The sequence below is a fragment of the Perca fluviatilis genome, chromosome 1 (assembly GCF_010015445.1).
Source record: "Perca fluviatilis chromosome 1, GENO_Pfluv_1.0, whole genome shotgun sequence".
NCBI classification, from domain to species: Eukaryota; Metazoa; Chordata; class Actinopteri; order Perciformes; family Percidae; genus Perca; species Perca fluviatilis.
The window spans coordinates 31,395,986-31,420,521 of record NC_053112.1 but is presented as its reverse complement, the minus strand read 5'-3'; the positions used below and the strand labels follow the sequence as shown (position 1 = coordinate 31,420,521).

At 39.1% G+C, this 24,536-nt stretch overlaps 1 protein-coding gene across 8 annotated transcripts in view; it reads left to right on the top strand.

Annotated features, from left to right (window-relative positions):
* inpp4b (inositol polyphosphate-4-phosphatase type II B) overlaps positions 1-24,536 on the top strand; it is a 285,453-nt gene that overhangs the window by 202,153 nt on the left and 58,764 nt on the right. For all 8 annotated transcript variants that reach the window (XM_039815294.1, XM_039815285.1, XM_039815276.1 and 5 more), the window contains 3 exons: positions 1,997-2,127; positions 12,905-13,009; positions 18,505-18,613. In XM_039815294.1, coding sequence (XP_039671228.1) covers positions 1,997-2,127; positions 12,905-13,009; positions 18,505-18,613 — 345 coding nt within the window. The remainder of the gene's footprint in view (positions 1-1,996; positions 2,128-12,904; positions 13,010-18,504; positions 18,614-24,536) is intronic.

The following is a 24,536-nucleotide window of genomic DNA, read 5'->3' as shown; positions in this document are numbered from 1 at the left end:
CCGTTTAAACTAACACGCCCAAACCGCATATCTCATCAACATTCTCGTATGCTGGGCATGCGCGTGCCGGGCTAAACAGGAGGCAGCATGTATACTGTTGCTGGTAGTTGCCATGGTAACATTAGTAGTGGAGTCTCAGAGACCCAATCAGGCGGCGAAACATTGGCGTCAGTGTTGGTGTTTCCAAAGGTCTCTGTTTGCGGCCGTTGAGACTGCAACACAACCCGGAGATTCCAAACCAAAATGGAGTCAGAAGTGTTTTCAAGTTTCTCCAGTTTAGGGGCTCTGCAACGCCAGAGCAATGTGTATGTGAGGTGTAAATGTAGCAAAATATATTTGTTTTTAAACCAAAACGTAGCAATGTAAATGTAGCCATAGACTACCTCTCACCTAATACATTGGAGGCGAATGCAATTTCTTTGTGGTTCTCACTATAGCCTGACCAATACTGAATTTGAATTTTGAGGCAGATACTGATATCCATATTTATATATTTATTTATATATATTTAGTTTAAAATCTAATAACAATGTTTTTTTTTTTTTTTTCTTTAATTGTGACCAAGCTTACAACCTTAAAGTGCTCTCTGGTTGCTAACTATGTAATGGAGACACTGTTCCTGAGTTACATTCTGCAGTGCAATTTCTTATTACTTACTTTAAACAAAAATAAAAAAAAAGACATTAAAAAAATCTGGATAATTCACAGGCCTGGCTGTAAACAGTTTTTAGTATAACTACATTCTAACAAAGAAATAGTAAACTCTTGACAGCATGGCTTGAAACCAGTAGAGATATATGAGAAAATGTGTTGTTTTTTTTGTTTTTTTTTGTAATATAGCTCAACCCACCCCTTTATAACATTGTGGGTTTGATAATACATATGACCTTGACTCACTCTGTCTCACTCTGTCTCTCTCTCTCTGGCACTTTCTCTATCGCGCTCTGTTGTGTTTTGAAGTACTTCAAAGTAATCTAAAAATAACTTCCTTACCTGAAGGAGACAAGGAAATAGTCTGGAGAGGCTATCGGCGCCTAACGCTTTGTTGTAGTAGTTGAACTACAACAAAGAAATAACTACTACATTATGCATTCAAACAATTATGCCTGGTCTTAACAATAAGTCGAACCAACGAGCATGCAGCCTTTCCTTTTAAGACATACAGTATGCAAAATGTATGAGGTATAATCACTTAAAATTGGCTCGTTATCATGAAAGCAATGCATATGACCGTGTATTTGTTATCCAAAAGAAAAACTTTTCCCCCTTTAAAAAACCGCAGTTTTTTTTTTGTGTGGGGGGGGGGGGGGGTTTGTGAAATAAAATGTCCCTATGGTGGTGTTTTTTAGGTACAAAAAAAAAGCCACTGAAAGAGACTGTACTTGCTAGCAGGGAATCAGACCCACACAAACACAGACCCACAGAGCCGCTGTTATTTCGTAAAGAAGGGGCACAGATGATTTTGGCGTTAGGCAGGCACCACTAGATAAAAGACAGGCGACGGATCACTCCAGTGACACCAGTAGAGACTGGCTGGGTTTGTTTTATACGTAATGGTAAAAGAATGGCAGGAGCAGGGGAGGAATTTGATAGGGCAGAGTGGATAAGTGGGCACCAACTACTAGCCTGAGGTTCAGCAATGTGTTTATCTGGCTCAGCACAGGGGGCTTTGGGACGTTATTGTGTGCATGTGTGTCTGCGCCAGTATGTGCAAGGCTGTGTCTGTGTTTTGCCAGGATTGTTAGTGTTTTTTTATACCCAAACTAGAAAACATTAATAAAGGAGTTTGGGAAGCATGGATATGACCCAACTCTAGATGTAGCCTTACACTAATACTCAGTGCTTTTTCTCCCTTAAATTACAGTAGATCGTTTCATGTCTAATGTCTATGTTTTAAACACAAAGAAGCTAAGCAGTAAAAGAAAGCAAGCCAAGATTAATTGATGATATGTTTAATATCAATTAAAGGTCCTCATAGATCTGTGTTCATCTGTAGGGTGCAGGACCTGAAGGAGCTGGGGGAGCTTTCTCCTCACTGGGACAACTTAAGAAAAGAGGTGATGACACGATACGGAGGAATCATCAGCTCCTACCAAGAGACTTTGGCTGAACTGGACAAGATTACTGGTATGACTGCACCTGCTGCTAAATTTTACATGCACACCTGTGTCCACATGCATTCATGCACACGCGTACAAAGGCGTTTTACTCAAAATCATACAAACACACTTAGTTATGAATTAGTTCCAAGAAGTTTGGAATGTCCTTGGTTTCATAGTTTTCTTGACCTTTGCTATGTGTCACTTTGTTCTGATATGAGTGTCCAGGTTTTCTGGTTCGGTATATGATAATATATATTTTTTTCTCTTCTTATGATGGTTTGTCCTTGGATGTACAGAAAAACTCTCTCCAAAGGTTTGGAATGCAACATCATGCATACCGTTGTACTGGGACAAAATAGAAACCTGGCAAAAGTTTGCAGATATAGAGATATTATGGGAGTAATTAAAGGAGTGAGGTGTATAATGTAATCTGGCCCGACCTGTCCCTGTGTTAACTCTGTTATAACCCGATCATAGTTCAAAACACTGCAGCGGCCCCTAACCTTTTAGGTTAAGTCCAAAAAGAGAGGACAAGTTTAAGTTAAAAGATGGATTCTGGGTGATTTGTGTCAGTGGAATGGAAAGCTTAGTGAGAGGTTGTTTCATTTATCTACTTGATGTCAAAGAGTTTTAATAGCAACACAGGTTTCATCAGGGGCAATTGAAATGTGTGTGCCCATGTGCTCTTCAGTGTTTTGTCGAAATAAACATTTGCAGTGCACATACAAATAATGCAATTTTCTGCCATGTGCAAACAGAAACATGAGTCTTGCATCTCATTTACAAATATTCAGTGTTCTACTTGGTATGCAAATAATTTTTGCACACTTTTTCAAGTGTTTTACATAATAAAATTAATCCACTCAGTTAGCTCTAATGTAGTGTACAGAAAGTAATTAGGCTGTTTCTCATTTTCCTCTGACACTGAACAAGGAAACATTGGACATGCGATTATGCCACAAAATGCCAGTGTGGTGAAAAATGTAGGTAATGTTTTGCTGTGTTTTATTACTCAAAATAGAATGAAAACTTACACTACATATGAACATACGTAACGTAATATACTTTATATACAGTGGTCGTTATAAATGCACAAGCGCAAATCTTATTGTACAATACAACAGTACAGTGCGTACATTATCAGTCTCTGTCCTCTACTGAACTTAATAAATTATTACAAATGAAAATAATAACAGGAATAACAAACCAGACATTAAAAAGCTCATAGACTGATCTCCATAATCTCTTCTTATGCATATTTTAGTTTCCTATGGGCATAGAAACATCATGGCTACTGATTAGGTTAGCTCTGATTTATTTCTCATCCCCATAATGAGATATTTGTATCTGCTGCTTTTTTCTTTGCCTATCTGATAAGAGATGATGTTGGCTAAGCCTCTGCACTGCCTGCCTGATCTCTGAGGGTGGGAGTTGAGGGTGAGGGGAATGGATAATGTGCCATTGGTCATTATGGTTCTTGACAAATCCCTTGTTTGGCGCAGATGCTGCAATGCACAAAGGAACCCCTGTCCAACTCACAACTCTGATCCAGTCCTGCATTAACTTAACAGGATGACAGACAAGTTGGGTGGGCCAGCTTCTGCAGATTAATTATTGATAAGTAATTTCATCAAAAATGGCAGATAGTAGAGACACAAAGAGACGGTGTGTGGAGGTTGTTTGAGCGTGAAGACCAGTGGATGAGCAAAAATAGGGGAGAGAAGGAATGACAAGATTGTTACTCAAAATAAGCAAATGGTGACAAAAGCATTGAGTGGCGTCCGTCACAAAAGAAATTAATGTAAACAATCAACAAGCATTGTTGCTGTCTTACCTTGTATGTACATACAAATCAATACTTTTAAGGGATGTGTCAATATGTTACTTTGAAAATGTCCATCATTTAAGAACTTAATGTAATCAGGATGTCTTTCAAGCTCACACACACAAATTTCTATCATATTTTGTGGTAATGTGTCTATATAGAGCAATCAAAAATTAATGGGAAGATGCAAAATATAGAATGCTTCCAAAGTATAGAGTTTGTAATCTCCACATTTTATTATGTTTTCAAAATAGTTTGGTTTTGCATTTTTGCAAGTGAGCTTCGCTGTCCTTACATAGGATATTTGTGCAGTTATTTTCCTTAGAGACTGACTCAAATGCATATGATATAAAGTCAATCAAGTCAGAAGGATTTTCAGGCAAAAAAGAAGAATCAGTGGTCTGTGCACATTTCATGGGTCAGACATAGGTTTTTCTTATGTTATGTTTTTTGTAAGCACAAAAATTAAAATCAAGTTGGAAAACCTGCTGGTAGAGGAAGAACAGTCCGCTGGGAGGTTTAGTTAGAGTTCCCATGTTCAGGTTCCATTTTTATCAATTTTTAATGACAAGCTGACCTCAGCAAACACTTCAGATACTCTAATAACTGTATTCCATTCATAAATTAATCATCCCTACTTTCATTGTTTACCGGGCGGCAATTTAAAGGCTCAGAAGCAATCTTGTTAGCGCGGTGTTTGTTGGACCTCCAATACTGCCAGCACTTCTCCTCACAAAACTGTCAGTCACTGTTAAACTCCATTTAGGGGATAACTTCAGCTTAAGGCCCGGACAACAAATTGCAGATTGAGGCTCATACCTTACTCTTTCTCTCTCTCTTTAATATCTGTATTAGAACATCAGTCTCTGCAGTCTGTTGCCTCCAAGTAAAGATGTTCAGCTGTGGAGTGCTTACATTTTCTGTTTTCCAGGTTACTACAGACAACATGAAAAATGGTAATAATAAAAAAAAGCCCTTAAAAATAATGACCAAAATGTTGAAAGACATAAATTGGATCAAAGTTTTTGAAAAAAATGACCCTCTTGTCCAATTCACACTTCCCTCAGGCTGATTCCACTGCTCACACAGCATGTGTCCAATCCTCCTCTATGTCTACAACATATCTAACTGTTGATTGATTAAAAAAAAAAAGCCTGCTGTGCTCTCAGCACCACAGGAGCATTAAGATAAAACCCTTAACAAGCTACAGACCTACATTGATCTGACAGACCTTACTTACAAGATGCTGTTGCTGTAGTTTGTGATCTTCTCAGCTTGTCCTCGGGCAGACATTTATAGCATAGGAAAAAGGTTGCTCATCTTCTAAAGGATCCAGTAGAACAGAAAAGGGGCAAAGACCAAAGGAAATTACATGAAAAGATTAAAAGAAGAGATAGTGGCCAGATGTTGGTCAGTATTGCTGGCATCCAGCCCTTCTGTCACATAACCAGCCCACCTGGGCAAACAGATGGGGATCTGATATGGCTAATTCATCTAACCCACAACGGTCACTAGCTCGATTAGCCTGGTCCCTAGAGCTCTACAACAGACAGTGAGAGCCCACTGAGCAGTAATGACAGCTTAGCAATCGACTGGAATGTTAGGTTTTGGAAACAGCTCCTCCTAGCACAGAAATGTGTTGATGTGCAGACCAGTTAGATACTATCTGGGTGAAGACAACTGTATATAGGTCAGGAGTTTTTATTAGCCACAATATGGATGGCAATGTTGGTCTGTCGACTGAAATTCTCAACAATTGGATGTATTTTATATTTTTGTACAGACATTCATGGTCCACAGAAGATGAAGCCTTCTGACTTTGGTGATCCCCAGAATTTAACTCCACCATGAGATTGACATTTTTTGAGTTTTTAGATTATTTGAAGGATTGCTGATATTGAAGGTCGCTAGAGGATAAATTCTGACTTTGGTGATCCTCTCGACATTTCATTTTATGTCATCATCTGGTCATTGGCCAATATCTGCAAAACTAATGATATTCCCCTCAGTCTTAGCTGTACTTTGTGTTTAGTGTTAATTAGCCAATGTTAGCATGGTAACATGCTCAACTTAGATTGTGAACCTGGTAAATATCAACTGCTAACATCAGCATGTTAGCATTGTCATTGTGAGCATGTTAAAGTGATGGTTCGGAGTAATTTCACCCTAGGGTCCTTTGCACCATGACCTCGAGCCAAACACCCCCCCAGAAGCTTTTTTCACCTGGGTCGAACATTGGGAGAGTTAGAGTAGAGTAGCATTACCAGCTGAATAGCTTAGCGCAGGGGCTAACTGATCCAGGTTTGTATCTCATAAGTTACTCCACTAATAATGCCAGAAATTATACCAAACTTTTACATTAGTACAAATAGGTGCCTGCTGGCTTCTGCTCGCTGCTGCTGCTGCTGCTGTTACCGGTAGTAAGAGCACGTAGGGTTGTCTACAAATTACCACATCGAAAAGAGATACAACAAAAATATTTATTACGGCAATTTAAAGTGCCCATATTATGAAAAGATCACTTTTTCTGGGATTTTGAGTGTTATTTTGTGTTTCTGGTGCTTCCACACACATACAAACTTTGAAATAAATCCATCCATGCTGTTTTGAGTGAGATACGGTTTCTGAATGTGTCCTGCCTTCAGTCTCCGGGTGAGCTGTTCAAAATCGGCCCGGATTGGGACGTCACAATCCCAAACGAGCTGGCTAACCACAACCGTTAGCTCGTAGCGTGCTACCTCGTTCTCAATAGCAAAGCACTGCTACAAAACACACAAGTTCACCATAATCTACAAAAGAACTACTTACATGTGCGCCCTCATTTAGAAGTCTCCCAGCTAATCCTGCCTTGTAACTGAAGTGAACTGTAACCAAAGTTGGAGAAACAGCCTGTCTTTTACTGTCTATGGAGCTAGCTAGCTGACATGATCTACATCTGAGCTACTGAGCATGTGCGAGTGCAATCAAAGATAGTACAGAAGAAGAAAAGAGGTCTCACTCTGTAGCTAAAACAGAAACCAGGTGAAAAGAGGATCTGCAGCAGTGAGAGAGAGCTGTGCAGTACAACAAAAACATATGGTGTTTTTTAAAAATTAAACCATGTAAACCTATTCCGGTACAACCTTAAAATACAGTTGTGAACCTGAAAATGAGCATAATATGGGCGCTTTAATGATTAAATAAGGTAATGTCTCCAAACTTACCTCAATTATAACTTGTCTCCTGCTAGTTATACAACAGCACTTTAAAAAAAAAAAGTTAAATTATAAATATTTTTATGTTTAAGCTAACTCGTCCAATGTTCGACCCAGGTGAAAAAAGCTTCTGGGGGGTTGTTTGGCTCGAGGTCATGGTGCAAAGGGCCCTAGGGTGAAATTACTCCAAACCATCACTTTAAGCATGCTGAAATAAGCATTTAGCCGGCCTATTTAATTGGTGGCCCGCAAGCCACATCCGGCAAAGAAGCAACCACCGCCCAGCACAATCAAATAATTTATATTCTATACAACATAGGCTATCCTTTATTGTTTATAATATGTCATCAGTGTGGTATCTTGCCCGATTTGCTCTGGCATGCAGAGAAAATAGACCAGATGTCAAAATATTGCTGCAGATCATGAGCAGGCCGGGGAGCTCTGGGGACTGCACGTCCTGTTGGCCTCTCTGAACAGCCCAATCGGTTAACATAGGCAGCGACAGGAAGCAGGCAGGCTTTGGGGGGCTTCCGCCTCCTGTCTGTCTGTTTCTTAGAAATAGCCTAGTATCACTGTTTGTGATTGTGTTTTTGAAATTACGTACACATATGTCAGTCTAAGCGAGAGAGATGAGCAGACACACAAGCAGACTGAAAATGTCTGGCCCATCTACATTTCGTGGTTTTTGATATTTGGCCCAGCTGAATTTGTAAATGAATAGCCCTAGTGTACAGCCTCATAGAGCATTGCATGGCTGTAGTTCACTCTCTCAGCAGCCTTAATCTCCCTCACGACGGTGGATCACTTGTTACCGGGTTCAATCGCCTTCGTAACGTATGCTGAACACCTAACCTGCTCGGGAGCAGGTAATGTTGGAGATTAGAGATCAACCGGTGTAAAAGCACCGCCTACTGACCAATCAATACTCGACTGTTAACGGCGTCACCGTTCTTAGATCAGGTGGAGCTTGGTGCGCGGAGAGAGAGAGGGGTGCGTTCATAAAAGTTAAAACCTTTAGAGACCGACAACCCCGTTAACATTCCCTAATGGGTATTTTTATGAAAGATATAGATTTTCAGCAGAGGGAATTACGTAGGCCTATAGGCTATTTGTCGGCTTTTTGAGCCGTGTGTTGCCAATGCGCACATCGGTTTGAATTATGTTTTCATATATTTTATTTGCTCCAACGATCGCTTACCACTGCCAGGGTTGCAACTGATAATATAAGCTAAAGCAACGACCATTTATGAAAAACAAAAGTGTAGTCATGGTGAGATCTTGTGCCTGACTGATGGGGAAGTGAAATTGATAAGTCTTGTAATTTACACATTTACGTCAGCTATTTTTGTTGCCAGCTTTTCTTCCTGTTTTAGGAAACAGCGACTGTATTGCATTTTGCCTGTAAAACCGTGTCTGTGTTCTTCATATTTCTGTAGAATTATAGTTTGTTCTTCTGATGTAAAATATGCGGCTCTGGTAGATGTTTGCGATTAGTTGTGCTGTGCAAACACCGCCTCTTTTATGTGAACGCGCGCGCCGCTGGATTGGGAAACCCTGGGTTGACTGAACTAGTTGATAACCGCTGTCGTGACACATCTTATGCGGGACCGCGGTTGTTAGGTTTGGTGAAGCCGGGTAACTGATATAAATCCAGGGCATGTTGATCTTGATTCGTAGTACAGGCCTCTGATGAGTTTTACAGAGTGTCTTTGCTGTGATATTAATAATAATCTCAATGATGTAGAATTTATTATGCAGTTTTCAATGAACATTGCTGTGGTTGATATTTGATCAATCTCCGTTGTTTAACATCCATGTAAAGCAGCTGACCAGAACTTGTTTTTTCCGCTTAAGAAATATTAGTAAACAGACTGTAATTTATACTGATACTTGAACACACTTTCTCCTCACTTAGAATGTCTGCACTTGATCGTCTTCAGTTAATCCAGAATGCTGTCACAAGACTCACTCTTATGTATAGAGCATTGTATGGTCAGGCACCTGCGTATGTGGCTGAGCTACTTCAACCATATTTGTCAGCTTGCTCTCTTAGGTCTAATATGTTAAATTTACTGTCTGTTCCACGCACCTGGCTTAAGACCCGTAGTGATCAAGCTTTTCTAAACTTTGGAATGCTCTGCCTCCATCCTTACGGTCTGCTGTATCTGTGGACTCAAAAATCAGATAAAGACCTACCTATTTAGACAGGCATTTGGTTGACCTGTCTGCACTTTATGTATTATCATGTAATTTTAATTGTGTATTGTGTTTTTATTATGTATTTTCTCTTGTAGGTTTTTTATTCCCCTATAAATCACTTTGTGATTTTATCTGTGAAAAGCGCTTTAAAAATAAATTGTACTTGCTCATTACATTTCTACACATGAAGCTTATGTTTTGTCTTCACTAAATGTATTCAACAGATTGTATCTTCAGTGGTTTAAGTGGCATCTGTTTACATTTGCACTTTAATAAGTAGCAGCAAATCTGTTATCACTTTAGGAAGAAGACATGATTGTCAGTGCTTGAAAATAAGTCACATTGCTGTCATACGTGTTATCTATTTCCGAGGTAACACATTTCAGCTTGAGTGGGTCAGCAGTTTCAGCATTATATACATTGATGGAGGTGCAGTGGATTTGTTTTCATGTTTGGCAAACCTACCAAATGATGTTAAAAATCTGTGGCAGGTAACTTCTTTTCTCATCTAGATTCTGTGTAAACATAAACCTCCTGTAGCACTGAGGCTTGGTGCATAATGGTCTGTTACCTCGAAAGTAATTAACGAACAGGATGGAAGAGTGTGTACTGCATAGTTTAGTTCTTAACACAAAGAGAGAGTATGGGCACATGTCAGATAGAAGAGCTGGAAAGTGTGTATACTTTGTCTTTTTTGTCATTATGCTGCAATTAACATACATTGTGAGCTACAGTACAGGGAGCACACTCTACTTCACCTTAATATTTGGAAATCAAAGCAGAATTTCAGCCAATGACGCAAGCCTTTTTTGGTGTTGCTATAAGAACTGAATCATTGTTGACAATATACTGCAGATCAGTCAGTGAAATTTGAGTATTTTAATAAATCGTTTAATTATTCATTTAGCTGTCATATTTTCACATTGTCATAATTAGGATACTGAATTTGAGATATATAGAACCAAAAGGCTATCTCCACAATAAAAGTCATGCATACAGTATATAATACATATCTCTTCATCTATGATAATATTAAAAGGTTATGAAGACTATTTGTGTTTTTGCTCTAATGCTATTTGAACTCTCCTCAGGAGAGGAGATCTTGGGAGATCTTCGATGGGGGGGAAATAATAACCTCCTCTGGTTCAAAGGAATGTTATGTGTTTCCCTCATCAGCAAAATCAGGTTGTCGGACTAAAAAAAAAAACAATGTGTGGATATCCTGATAAGCCACAGTCTTTGTGGGAAGACGGATGAAAGAGGAGCGTTAAAAACTTTAACAGACCATTCAATGAAATGACCTCACACCAGTGTTGCCAGTGGTGTGACTCATATGATCTAGTATGTGATCACAGCACAGCCAACTATATATGATAAATGATCATGTCAGAAGCAAAGAAAAGGAAATGACCACTGTGATGTTATAAAAAGATTAAATTGATATAGCACCACAGAATGCAAAGGTCTATGCAGTGTTATACTAGCTAGACAAACATGTCTGAAAGGCCTAAAGAACTTTACTTATAATGAAAATGACCAGATGCAACTCCTCAAGCACGTATTTGCATATTTACTCACTTCCATGACATTAATCTACAGTATTTGTTGCATTACAATCTGGATTAAAGAATTACATCAACATGCTCAACATACATCAATAGCCCACCATGACCTCGTAATTACTTTACGCATACAAGCTGGAAAACACGTAACTTGTACTAGAGCAGTTTTTACTAGTTTTTTTAACTCCTCCTTAAATCCTTGGATAGGAAATTCAAAGGCATTTGTCCTAAAAGGGAATTTAATTCAAAGTTTCAATGCCAAACTAGAAAATGAAACTTTGTGATATGAGAATTTCTGTTCAGATTTTTGGTATTGTGTACCCTTTTCGAATACCTTCATTTTTAATGACTTACCTCTGCTGGAAAACATCACAACACTTCTAAATCGCCTCCTACATTGTTCTTTGATTGATGTTGAAAGCTTTGCCTCATCTCAAAGAGGCTCATCAACCCTATTTACATATTCAAGATTTGAGCTCCCAACATGAAGTGTCAGATTGTGTTTTTAAGCCAGAAACAGAGTGTCATTTGTCAGAAATTTTTAATTGGACATTTTGAGAAAAGTAGTGGCTGCAAGGGGCATAACATACTGTGCTTAAATGATAACACTGCATTAGAGGATATTATAAGCAGTTGATTGAAAATTAGCTACTTTTGAGACGCTTGTTGATATTCTTTATCTGATATACATAGATGTGTGTTATATTATCTTGCATGGACAATTAAAAGTGGAATGCAGCAGAGATCTTCAACAGGGAGCCCGGGACCCTTAGGGGGTCTTCAGAGTTACTGCAGGGGGCCCCAAGTTATTGTTTTAATCATTTAAAAAAAGTTAATATTTCTGAAAATATACATAAACATGTGTCCAACATATTAATACAAAGATAAATCAGCCTATTTGTGATTTGTTTTTAAAGGTCCCATGACATTGTGCTCTTTGGATGCTTTTATATAGGCCTTAGTGGTCCCCTAATACTGTATCTGAAGTCTCTTTCCCGAAATTCAGCGTTGGTGCAGAATTACAGCCACTAGAGCCAGTCCCACAATGAGCTTTCCTTAGTATGTGCCATTTCTGTGTCTGTAGCTTTAAATGCTATTGAGGAGGAGAGAGGGTGGGAGCAGGGTGGGTGTGGCCTTGACCAACTGCCACTTTGCTCGTTTGAGAGCCATGATGTCTCTCTTTCATGGGTTGGCCAAATTCTCTGGGTGGGCAAAGCAGAGAAAGGGGAGGTAACCTTGCTCCTTATGACCTCATAAGGAGCAAGATTCCAGATCAGCCCATCTGAGCTTTCATTTTCTCAAAGGCAGAGCAGGATACCCAGGGCTCAGTTTACACCTATCGTCATTTCTAGCCACTGGGGGACCATAGGCAGGCTGGGGGAACTCATATTAATGTTAAAAAACCTCATAAAGTGAAATTTTCATGCCATGGGACTTTTAAATTGACACAACATTGATTACAGGCTTATTGGCCTGATGGGAAAGGTAGCCATCCACAGATACAGATAAGCTAAAGGATTTACTGTATTTAAAACATTTACATGTTTAAAACATGTATAAATATATGAATATCAATTATTTTTATATATTGCGTGCACCACAAAAAGGTATGTGTAAAGACTTTAGGCCACCCTACACATTATTGTGGGCCCAATTTAATATGCAACTCAATTTTCATAACATACTGTATGTAGTGGGGGGGTTCTCTTTTTCAGCCTAAAAAATGTTGAAGACCCCTGGTTTAGAGGTTTAACATCATTTGAATCATAACCCAGTGCCAAACAAAGAATCATTTGTAGTTTACGGTTTTAAATAGCCTTTGTGTAATCTGTGACATGTAATGTTATAATCATGCTTTCTTTGGGAAAATAGCTGGGTAAATTGGGCTCTACTAATTTAAAACGTTAAGCATACTTAGTAAGTAAGTGACCACTCACTGGAGACGGATTAAAAATAGTCATCAGATATCATGCCATTGTACTTGACAATGTGACATATACTTGTCTCTGTTTTTTTTTTTAGGTCATTCATTCAAGCCAAGCTGCTGCAAAGCCCAGAAATCTCTGGAGTTCATCCCAATAAACTTGCACACCCAGCGGATGAGGGTGACGTGCCCCAGAAAAACAGGTATTACACTACTGCTTTAGACTTTTGTTAGACCTATTATTATACATAATACTTACACCTGGCGAAGGTAAGTCCAAATTTTCACTTTCTTTTAGCTTTGTTTTTGGTGTCTACCAACTTTTGAAGTATCCGGCCCTTCAGCTGCTAAATGTGCACCAGCTAGTTGCTAACTTTGTCTGTTTGCTGTTTGGAGCTGAGCAGGTAGTATACACACAAACGGCTGCCTACTCAAATAGTGCTATGAGAGCAGTAACAGTGATCCAAAATAGTAAAATTGCGAGCCGAACAGCTAAACCGTGAGCTGAAACTAACTATAAAACTCCATAAAGCCGAGGGGGAGCAGCAGATTCAGGTGATAATTCTCTGTAGGATTATCACTGCGAGCCCTTTCATGTTGTCACATTATTTTTCATTGTCATCTCATACATTATTGTTATAAAAAAAACATTAAAGCCACTTTAAACACATTTTACCATCCTGCTCAAAAGCAAATTGGCTTAACAGCTGTTAAACATGAAACTTCCAAACAGAAAAAAACAGGTATTATGGAAAGGTGGTTTCATATGCAAACATTTCTATAAGCTGCTGTGGGTGTCACCTACTGACTTCTCCATCTGTCAGAGATACTCTGAGGGCTCAGACAGGCTTGTTTTAGGTCATCGCTCAGGTTGAAAGGTGAGAATTAACTTGGCCTGAGAAAGATGGACAAAACACTAATTAAGCCCTTTGCGTTTTTTCCTGAGAGAAAGACTGGTCCATTTCTCCACCGCTGCTCTCTAGCTAGCAGAGCCTGTTATTGCTCTGGATCTGTCTAGTGTATTAAAGCGACTAACTGCTGCCTCACTACCTGTGAGTGGGCTCCATTTCAACTATACACTTGATGATTGATGGGAAGTTGAAGACAGACCAACCTTGACATAAATGGTGCTTCTTTTAGTGAAAACATCAGGTATGACAAATAAAATAAGTAAAATCAAGTCATCTTACAGCCCTGAAACTGTCTTGCATTGTCAAGGCAGAAAAAAGGGAAAATCAAGATAAAACAAGCCTTAGAGGAGTTTGTCAATTGATTAATGACACTGATAACTACCCTCTGTGGGGCCAATTCACACCTTTACTCTATTCCAGGCAGTGGTGCTTTAGCTAGTGTGTGTGTGTGTGTGTGTGTGTGTGTGTGTGTGTGTGTGTGTGTGTGTGTGTGTGTGTGTGTGTGTGTGTGTGTGTGTGTGTGTGTGTGTGTGTGTGTGTGTGTGTGTGTGTGTGTGTGTGTTTGTGTGTGTGTGTGTTACCTCCACTATGTACTGTATACTACAGAAGGACCTGGTGTACCTGCAGGATACACACAGCTCCCATCAGCTTCATGATGTTAATTAAGAAATCTGGGTACACAGTATATAAATATACTGAGTCACAAAACTTTGATTAAAAAAAGAAGGAATGTTTCACACAAATAAGTAAATCTTTAAAAATGTATAACAACCTCAGTCCACTAAATGTTTTATTGAATACGGATTATTGAATATGTTTTATTATGCATAAGCTGTCTCCTATCCTCTTAACCTCACCTTAAACATAGTGTGCATCATCTTACATACAAGTCAGTTACAGTACACGTCTACAGTAAATTCATGAAAAGAGACCTTACTTGACACGTGTGCAGAAAATTATTCAAATGTGAGTTAACACCCTCTGCTGATATCATTTGTCATACTGGAAGAGTTTTCTTTTGAATGATGACTGCATATTCATGTCATGTATCTCAGAGTATCGGTTTGTGTAAACCCTAATGTATATCAACATTCTGCATGTATATGTTTATTAATAGCAAATTAGATCAACATGCACAGGTATTTTATGTAATGTACATATTGTAATAACACTGTCTGCAGAAAAGATGTGGCATTGTATAGATAACGCAATGAGAAACTTGTCTTTGGATAATAAACTTCATTTTGATACTTATTTTTTCAGGTTTTAGGTTTCCTACGTACAGTTGTGTTCAAAATAATAGCAGTGTGATTTTAAAAAAGGGAATAATGCTCAAAATCCTTTGAATAGCTTTTAATTCCATATTATCAATGTATTGGGAACACTGCACTCTAAATCAAAACATGACCAAAATTGATCAAGTTTGTGTTATACCTTTACAGAAAGTGAAGAAAAAGGAATATTAGAATCTTCAAAAAAATAGCAATATTTGCATTTTTCTTTACAAACTCAAACATTTACTGTATAAACTGAAAAATGTCTCAAGGGTTTGCTTTACTTTGAATCACTGCACTAATATTTAGTTTCATAACCATTATTTCTGGGAACTGCTTCACATCTGTGTTGCATGGAGTCGACCAACTTCTGGCACCTGTAAACAGGTATTCCAGCCCAGGACGATTGCACTGGAATGTCCACAATTCTTCTGCATTACTGGGTTTTGCCTCAGAAACAGCATTTTTGTCACCTATGGGATTGAGGTCTGGGGATTGGGCTGGCCACTCCATAACATCAATCTTGTTCAATCAAGACTTTGTTCACTTACTGGTGTGTTTTGGGTCATTGTCTTGTTGAAAGACCCATTTCAAAGGCATTTCCTCTTCAGCATAAGGCAACATGACCTCTTCAAGTATTTTGAAACTGATCCATGATCCCTGGTATACGATAAATAGGCCAAACACCACAGTATGAGAAACATCCCCATAACGTGATTTTTGCACCACCATGCTTTACTGTCTTCACAGTACTGTGGCTTGAATTCAGTGCATGGGGGTCGTTGGACAAACTGTCTGCGGCCCCTAGACCCAAAAAGAACAATTTTGCTCTCATCAGTCCACAGAATGCTCCTTTGGCCAGTCAATGTGTCCTTTGGCAAATTTCAACCTTTTTTTCAGCAATGGGACTTTGCGGGGGCTTCTAGCTGATAGCTTTGCTTCACATAGCCTTCTTCTGATCGTAACAGTACTCGCAGGTAACTTTAAGTCTTCTTTGATTTTTCTGGAGCTGATCATTGGTTGAACCTTTGCCATTTTGGCTATTCTTCGATCCATTCAAATGGTAGTTGACCGTTTTTTCCAACATCGTTCAAGCTTTGGATGCCATTTCAAGGCATTTGAAATCATTTTGGCTGAATAGCCTATAGTTTTTTGCACTTCTTTATTTGTTTTCCTCTCTTCAATCAACTTTTTAATCAAAGTCCGCTGTTCCTCAGAGCAATGACTGGAACGACCCATTTTGCTGAGTATTTAAGTGTGAAATGCACTATAACCAGCATGCACAACATTTACTTCCTTCCTTCCTTAAATATGCTATAATAAGGCCATAATTGACGCCTGTGTCTATTACAGAATCGATCACCTCACTAAGTGAACACGACACTGCTATTATTTTGAACATGCCCCTTTCAATTACAGATTAAATTACACAGAATGAGCAGCATGCATGTCATGACTGTTGGGTCTGTTGGACTCTGCAACACTTACTAGTAAATTATTTGCCATATAGAAATATCACTTCTACCAAAAAATTTCATTTATGAGGTTAGTGATGTTGGACTGCTATTATTTTGAACACAACTGTATGTATGCTTAACTGTCATTTCACCAATAAAGGCAAAAATGCACAAAACTTTGTCTTTAAAAACGCCACACAACATGCACGCAGCTTTAGAATGAACCAAATTTGATTTAAGTGGCCGCCTTATGTGAATAGTTAGGCAGAAATGAAGGCCTCTCCACATAGAAACTGCTTACAAAAACAACGAAATGGCCATTCTGTCTGAATATCAGGCTACCTTCTAGTTTTCATTTACTGTCATATCCTTGTTTGATAGAGAATTGCTATTAAATTACACGTTGTTCAATTTAAAAAGCAAAAACCAAATGATTGCAATCAGTCAGGCCCAGGAAATAATGGAACTGGCTTCATAATGGAGCTGTTTCTCAGTTTCCAACTGTAGTCAATTGCTCTATTGTTCCATTTGATTTTCTGATGTGATGCATTTCCTTGAGTTTGGCTATGCAATCCACTCAATTGATCATCCAGCAAGAAAAGGAAATTGGGGGGAAAAAACACTGAGCTCAAAACAGTATTCATTTGTTTTGCTGAGAACGGCTGTCTTCTGTCTCCTAAATGACAAGTGTAAAATAATTCCAGCCTGAAAAGCTCAGCTTGGCAAAGCTGAACTAAAAGTATTGTTCAGAACTCATTTGTGTCAAAAAATCTTTGATCTTTTTTTCATTGTTAAACAGGATTGTGGAATGGGTTAAGTATGAATTATAACCACTCAACCTGACTGCCCAAATCAATTTCCTCTTTTAGAAAGCAACTGTCCTCTCAGTACCTAAACAGCTTGTTCTGTTGTTGATAAATTGAGAAAAGAATGATGTGAGACGAAGACCAGGCAAATCAGGCACTAATTGGTCATTGTGCTTGATATTCTGAAAACCGCCATTGTATTTCAGTGTACTTCTGCTGTGGGAGAACCAATTAAGGGAACATTGGAACACTCTTGGGGCCAAACATGTGGCGGACAGGGAGCCCCATGGCCAGGCACAGGGATAATTAATGGAAGAAGCAGTGGGTAGTAGCAAAGCCCTTACATCAAACCACTATTGGTCTATTGTGGGGGTGTTGGGGGACGTGATGCTGTTGGCCACAATGTTATTCACATCTCTGTGGCAACACTTGGGGCTGTGTTATGTCATTAATTTCTGTTTTCAACGATTTTCCGGGCAGTGTTTTCCTATGGTCGCTTTCCTGGAGGTGTTCATTAACTGACCTGGCACTAAACCACACCAAAATATTTACCCCGTTAAACCCCCGTCCACTCCCTCATCCTCCTCCCTTTTTTTTACAGATTTAATTGTCAGCCTCATCCATTACTCATTCAAAACAAGGCCTGTTGTAAGCACCTCTGTGCCTGCTTAGTCGTCTGTGAAGTGTTTATTTACATGTGACGGCGGTGTGCAAATTGGAATAAAGCACTGTGACATTGGTCGTCCTTCTGGTTCAATGTGGGACCAACGCTACATTAAGACCAAAAGATGGCTGGAGAGAAATGACTAGTATCATAGCCATACACAATACACATACATACATACATACATACATACAAACAACATTAAATATGTACGCCTAAAAGAAACTATACTGGCAGAGTGCAGAATAATTTCATGCCTCTTATTTGTCCATAAATATGATGCATCTGTGAGTTTAAAAATACTGTATGCTGGTTACAAAAGTAACCCCACCATGTGACCTTTAATGTGAACTGAAGCCCTGAAACAGCTGCATGACATATTCATAACTGACTATTAGAGGAATTGCTGTTTCTGACTCAAAATTAAGTTGAAGTATAGCTTAAATTGAAAAACACACTTTGATGGAGATGATTATAATTTTTTTAATTTGTCTCCCCTCAAGGTCCTTTAGTGCCAATTTCCAAGGTGCTGTATTATACATTTCACTATTTTAAATCCCCTCAACTAATTTTTCTCTCTTAACAGATGCATTCTATGACGTTGTCACTGTCGGTGCGCCTGCTGCCCATTTCCAGGGGTTCAAGTGTGGTGGTCTGCAGCGTCTCCTTAGCAGATATGAAGCAGAGAAAAAGAGGTAGGAAAAAAACACCTTGCCAACCTGGACAAAATCTTGTTTAGAGGGAGCATGCATGATTTAAAACAGGACACAGGTTTTTTATTGACAAAATAATATGACTTGGGCATAATTGATAGTGGCAGACAAATTTGAAACTTGATTTTCCAGGCCCAAACAGTTACTTCTAGCCAATCCATGCTCAATTTGACTGGAGGAAACCGACATGATGCAAAGGGTTTGTTGAGTCACAAGTTCCTCTGTACTGGTTCCTTTTTCCTGGCAAGCATTTTTTGTCTCCATTTTAAAAGTTGTATGTTAACTTGTCACTGAAGAGCCACACATTTTTAACAAAACTTCCCAGCTGCCAGCTGGAGCTCTCTCTTAAAAAGCACTTGAATTCAAAAACCAAATGGCCAGACCAAGTTTTTATGTAACGAATTAGGACATTTCTCATCTGAGGTAATGACAAAAACTACGTATGTACGTACGTAAATATGATATGTGTAGAGTGCCATAGAACAGCAATTCATAACCACTGAATACCAGATGAGTCTACAATATGCATAGCAATAACCACTCATTATTACTGGTACATATTTCACATTGAGTGAATCCTTACTCTGTAAAAGTCTGAGTGATGTGGATTTGCTCAGAGATATTTTGTGAGTTGGTCCCCCTTAGATTGTGTTTTATGTTTGATTGTGTTCAGTCTGTGGATGTGTACCAGCTCTCTGCTTGATTGCTTGATGGAGAAAATAAGTCTTGTGTGTTTATTTTACTGACCGAATCCACTTGCTCCACAAATGAGACCACGCTATTATGATTGTGTTATACATACACAGATACAAAGATAAATGTATACGCACATATACTGACTGAAAGTGCACTCCGGGGGAACATATCCATAGGACTTCCTCAAACCAGAGATCGGCAGTATCCTGTAAATGTTGCTGTCTTTGCCCTTTAGATGCAGGATGGAGGTATATGTCACTGGAGTTCAGTATGTGGTCACTTGAGTGATGCCAGAAGAAATGAAGGGTGATTTTTCCCAAAGCCCCCCCTATAGAGCACAAAGTCATTACAGACCATGCCAGATCCAATTAGTTACAGAGTTTGCAGCTCAAGAAAGAGGGGAAGAGAGGCAAGATGGAGAGGACTGAGGTGTGGGTATGAAATGGATAAGTTGGTGGGAAAAATAGTTGGGGGCCTGTGCTGATAATAAAAAAGGACTTTTTTACGCTAAAGTGCACAAGTGAATTTGCTGAAGATGGTCAGTTTTATCTGCTAGCATGAACTATGATAAGGTTAGCATATTTTCGAGAATCCACTGAAGTGAAATCATTTTCTTTGAACGAGAGATTAGACTTCAGAAAGAATTCTCCAGGGAGACGGAGCTTTTTGTTTCATATTTGACTTAGCTAATGACTCACTGTAGCTTAAATTTTCCAATTTTCCGCCTGGCTAACTGACTACGGCCTGCTCTGAGCCTTATCCATGTTTGACCTGGAATGCAGTCATTTGTCAGTCATCGTCAGAAATAGGAATAAACTCAGTTTCTCTGTAATTTTGCAGTGTGTTCGCAGTGGCCATTGTAATGAAGGTGCAAGTTTACTTTAAATGAGGAACATTGATTATTTCATGGTTTAATTTGCTTTTATTATGCACGCACTAAACGTCTGACCAAATATTTAGCCCAGGACGTGATCAGGTTTTTTTTAGTTGTGTGTAACTGTGAAGTACTGTAGTCATGTGCGCAAGTCCAGTTGAGAGTAACTTAATTGCACAGAAGGTCAGCCTATCTGACCAGAGTGTAGATACATGTGTGCGTGCATACGCAGACACTCACTTCTCCCAGTGTGTCTTCTCACCTTTCTGCAGCAGCTTTTTATAATCCCATTTGATTAAAAAGGGGGACACTCTGCAAGATGTGAGACTTGGCTATTCAATGTGATATTAATTCATCAAAGAGGGGATGGAAAAGGAGATTGAGGGAGGGAAAAAAGGAAAACCTGAGCACAGAGGTGTTACCAGGAGGGCAATAAAAGAGCTATTCGTCTTTGTTCCCTGGACACTAGAAGAGAGAAAGGGGGGTTCTTTCCTGATCCATTAAAAACCTGCATTGGCCAAACTTGGCAATGGCCAGAGTATGCAATGTAGTTTGTCTCTCAGGATGGTCCAGGAAAGAGTTTAATCAATAACTACACTTAGTATTCCTCCGGAAACCTAGCACATGTACACACAGGGCAAGAGCATTTGTCTTTCATTAATGCATGCAGTTCCACTTAAATGGATGTTTTAAAAGTCACTGGATTTTTATCCGTTTTTAATTTAACCCTATAGACATAGCTGGGGATTTGCTGAGGTGGTCTTTCATTAACAGCCTCTTTTGAATTATTCAGCTAATCTGCATAACGATGCAACACACTTCTTTTTTTTTTTTTGACATGTTTTATTGAACCTCAACATTGCCAAGTGTATTCCTACCTATACTGATGATGTCTGTGGGTTTTTATTGCACATGTAATGTAAGAGATATACAACAGTCTGTTTTTGACTGTGTTGTTTTTCAGTATAATGTTAGACAGGCTCGTTTGTAAGGTCAGCTGTACTTAGTTGGTGCAGAAGCTGTGCTGTACAGCTCCTCTCTCTGCATGTTTGAATTCTGTTCACTGTAACAGAGAGGGAGGATGCACTGTCATTTGGCCAGGCCTCCTGGTCAAGCAGAACTGCCGAATGACACATTTCTGGGACACAGAGTGTAGTTGAAACTACATCACACAGTCTCTTGGGGCCAATGTTCAGACTTAACGTGACTAGCAGCATGTTGTCCAACAACATAACTTCCTCCCAGGATTTGTGTGTGTGTGTGTGTGTGTGTGTGTGTGTGTGTGTGTGTGTGTGTGTGTGTGTGTGTGTGTGTGTGTGTGTGTGTGTGTGTGTGTGTGTGTGTGTGTGTGTGTTTGTGTATGTGTGTGTGTGTGTGTGTTTCAGAGACAGGACGTTGACAGTGGCTGGGACTCCATACTCCACGGATAGCAGCTTGTTAGTTCTTTGCCTGCTCTAGGTTCTGTGGGTGATGGTGCTGGCAGTAGCTTTGAGGTGTATCTGGTCCTAGATCAGGGTTTCTAGTTTGTGTCTGAACTGAGGAAAGCTTTGGCTGTTATTCTGAAAACTGATGTGAAATCAGTGCCAAGTGGAGGATTCAACAACAGATGGACTTTGGCAGTTTAAAGAAGCTGGTTTGAGATCAGATCTTTCAGCATGTATCTATAGCATACAGAATGTTTTTACTGTGGCTATGTGGCAGTGTCCTGGTGTATGAACCGTGATTACAGCGTGCTGTCTAAATAACGAAGGAGGCTCTGGCAGTCACCTGGAGTGCTGCAGGGCTCTCTGCTGACGTAGCTGCATTTTACTCCTGCTGGCTGTTAGGAACAGGCCACAAGCTCTTCATTAATTTCCTCTACCACTATTAATTAGCCGTGCGCTGGAGATGCTGGCTTAATTAGGCCGCTGGGCCCAGCGGTTTTCTCCCTCTCATTACTGTTATAACCAATTCCCATTGATCATTTAGGAAAACCAAGGAGGAAGTTCATCCTCGACGCACTGCTAGTTTAAGTAATCTGTTAGTAGACTGGAGTCTTCTCTTACAGTCATGTTTACCTGATGGAGCGTTGCGCCACAACACATGGATGGGTCCTTTTTCTGGAGATCCAGTGCTGTTTTTTTGTAAAACTTGAATTATAAGAAGACCAAGGGCGATAATTTCATGAATCAAAGTGCAGGTGCAATGTGCGGTCAAGTGCACTGTGCATATTGTGCAGAAGGAGTGGCAGCCCACCTTTGGTATTTTCATGGCTGGAGGCGTGTGGCAAACCCAGGGTGCAATGTAAATGAGGTAGGATTAAGAAAAATCCATTATAATGCATTATAAGTGAGTGTGTAGGGGTATGGCAGCAATTCTTTCTAAAAGCATTGCTCTCCCACAATGATGTACAGACGTCATGTAATGGAGTCTGGAGGAGCTTCACCTAAGAGGAATCTAATATTCCCTAACAGGAGGTGGAGAGTTGATTTTATAGTCAAACACAAATATGCCTGGCCAGGCCAGATGAGTTGAATTCGAATTTGAACATACAGTTTCCAGCATCATCCTTCATTGTTTTCTGTGCTAAATCACATCATTTGGAAATCGGAAATGGTTGCATTCAGTTTGCTTACGTGCACCATGACGTCACCGCTGCCAAACGAGAAGAAAACCATTTTCTGTGTGAACTACAAAGTACCGTAATAAATAATATGTAATAAATAATATGTAATAAATACAATAATAGTAGAGTTTTTATAACTAACTCTCAAAAAAAAAAAGTCAGTCATACCACTCTTAAATTTAACCAGCACAATTATATGACCAGTCATTATTCTGCTCTACAGTTAGACATCAGGCTGTTTGTCACAGCCAAGGGTCAACCTTTATTGCATGTGTCTCCACTGTGCACTGTGCTGCATAAACTGGGAAGCGGTGTTAGATCTGGCACATGAAATTGAAGTTTGACAAAGTGTTTCACACAAATTAGGATGAAAAATAAACCTGCCACCTTTAGATGGCTTTGTAGGGAGTTAATCAGCATAATCATGCAAGCTGTTTTGGCTAAGAGATACTGATAAAAACCTAATATTAAAATGTAGTCTAAATCCTGGAATTAGTGGAATATTTGGACCATTGGATACTTTTGCAATAAGATGTGTCTGCAGGTCAATAAAACATGAATAAAAAGGGTTTGTTTGTGACAAAAAATATCACAAAACACAGGTTCACCAATGCACAGTGCACTGTTGACTACAAGCAGGTAGGTAGGTGTAGGTCGATGTAGGTATGCTGGTCACTATTAGCATAATGAGATGAGTCCTAATGTACTGTTTTATGTAGTTTTGTACAGTCTGCACAAATAAGCCTCTTTCATCTATGTGCAGCTCCAATTTGAGATAATTTATCTGAAATATTGAGTTTCATTTATCTTCATTTTCACATTGTGGCACAGTAAAATGGAACTTGTGCATCATTATGTTTAAAACACGCACAAGACAACCCTCTAGATTGAAGTGTTAGTCCTTAGTTGGTCCCTTTAGAGGCAAAAAACAACAACACCAGTTCACTTGAAATGCTCTATACTGCATGTATGGACATTAATGAGTCTCCTAGGTCCATAGACATACACATAAATATTCATAAATTGCATGCAGACTTAAAAGTTTACATAGTTGCAGGACAAATGGCTCACATTATGAATATCAATGAACATTCATATTTGCTTGCTATTGCTCTTATAAGGACTCTGCAAACTTGTACTCAAATTACAAACTGCTATCAAACCTTTTATTTTAACCTTAAAGGTTGAAAGGATTTTCAACCTTTTTGTGATAATTACAGATAATATAGTGCTACAAGGCAAAATAATACTATTGATATCAAAATGATCTGATCAAATGGTAACATTGGCATTAACTTAAAAAAAAATGCATCCAGATGTCAACATTAAAACATGGCTGCCATCAGACAAACAGTAAATAACAAGTTATTCTGGGTGCCTCTTTAAACTAAAGTAAAGGATTTGTAAAGAAGGAGGCCTTTTATGAGTCCAGGTGTGCTATGAGTCAGATTGAGGCTACTTCTCATCAACATAAGACCTGGAGAGGTGGGAGGATTTTCTGCTCTTGTGTTTATTTTATTAATATATCATGCACTCTAATGACACCACAATCTCTGGCCCCAGGGTTCATCACCTACATATTCAACAAAAGATAAATATTATAAGATCCACAAAGGTAGTATTTTTTGCAGGGCTGTCTTCTTGGGTTGTGCATTTGTTTGTCCACCCCCTGTTTTATTGGCACCATGTTTTAAAAACATGGCACACAGTTCTCCCAAATCACATCAGGG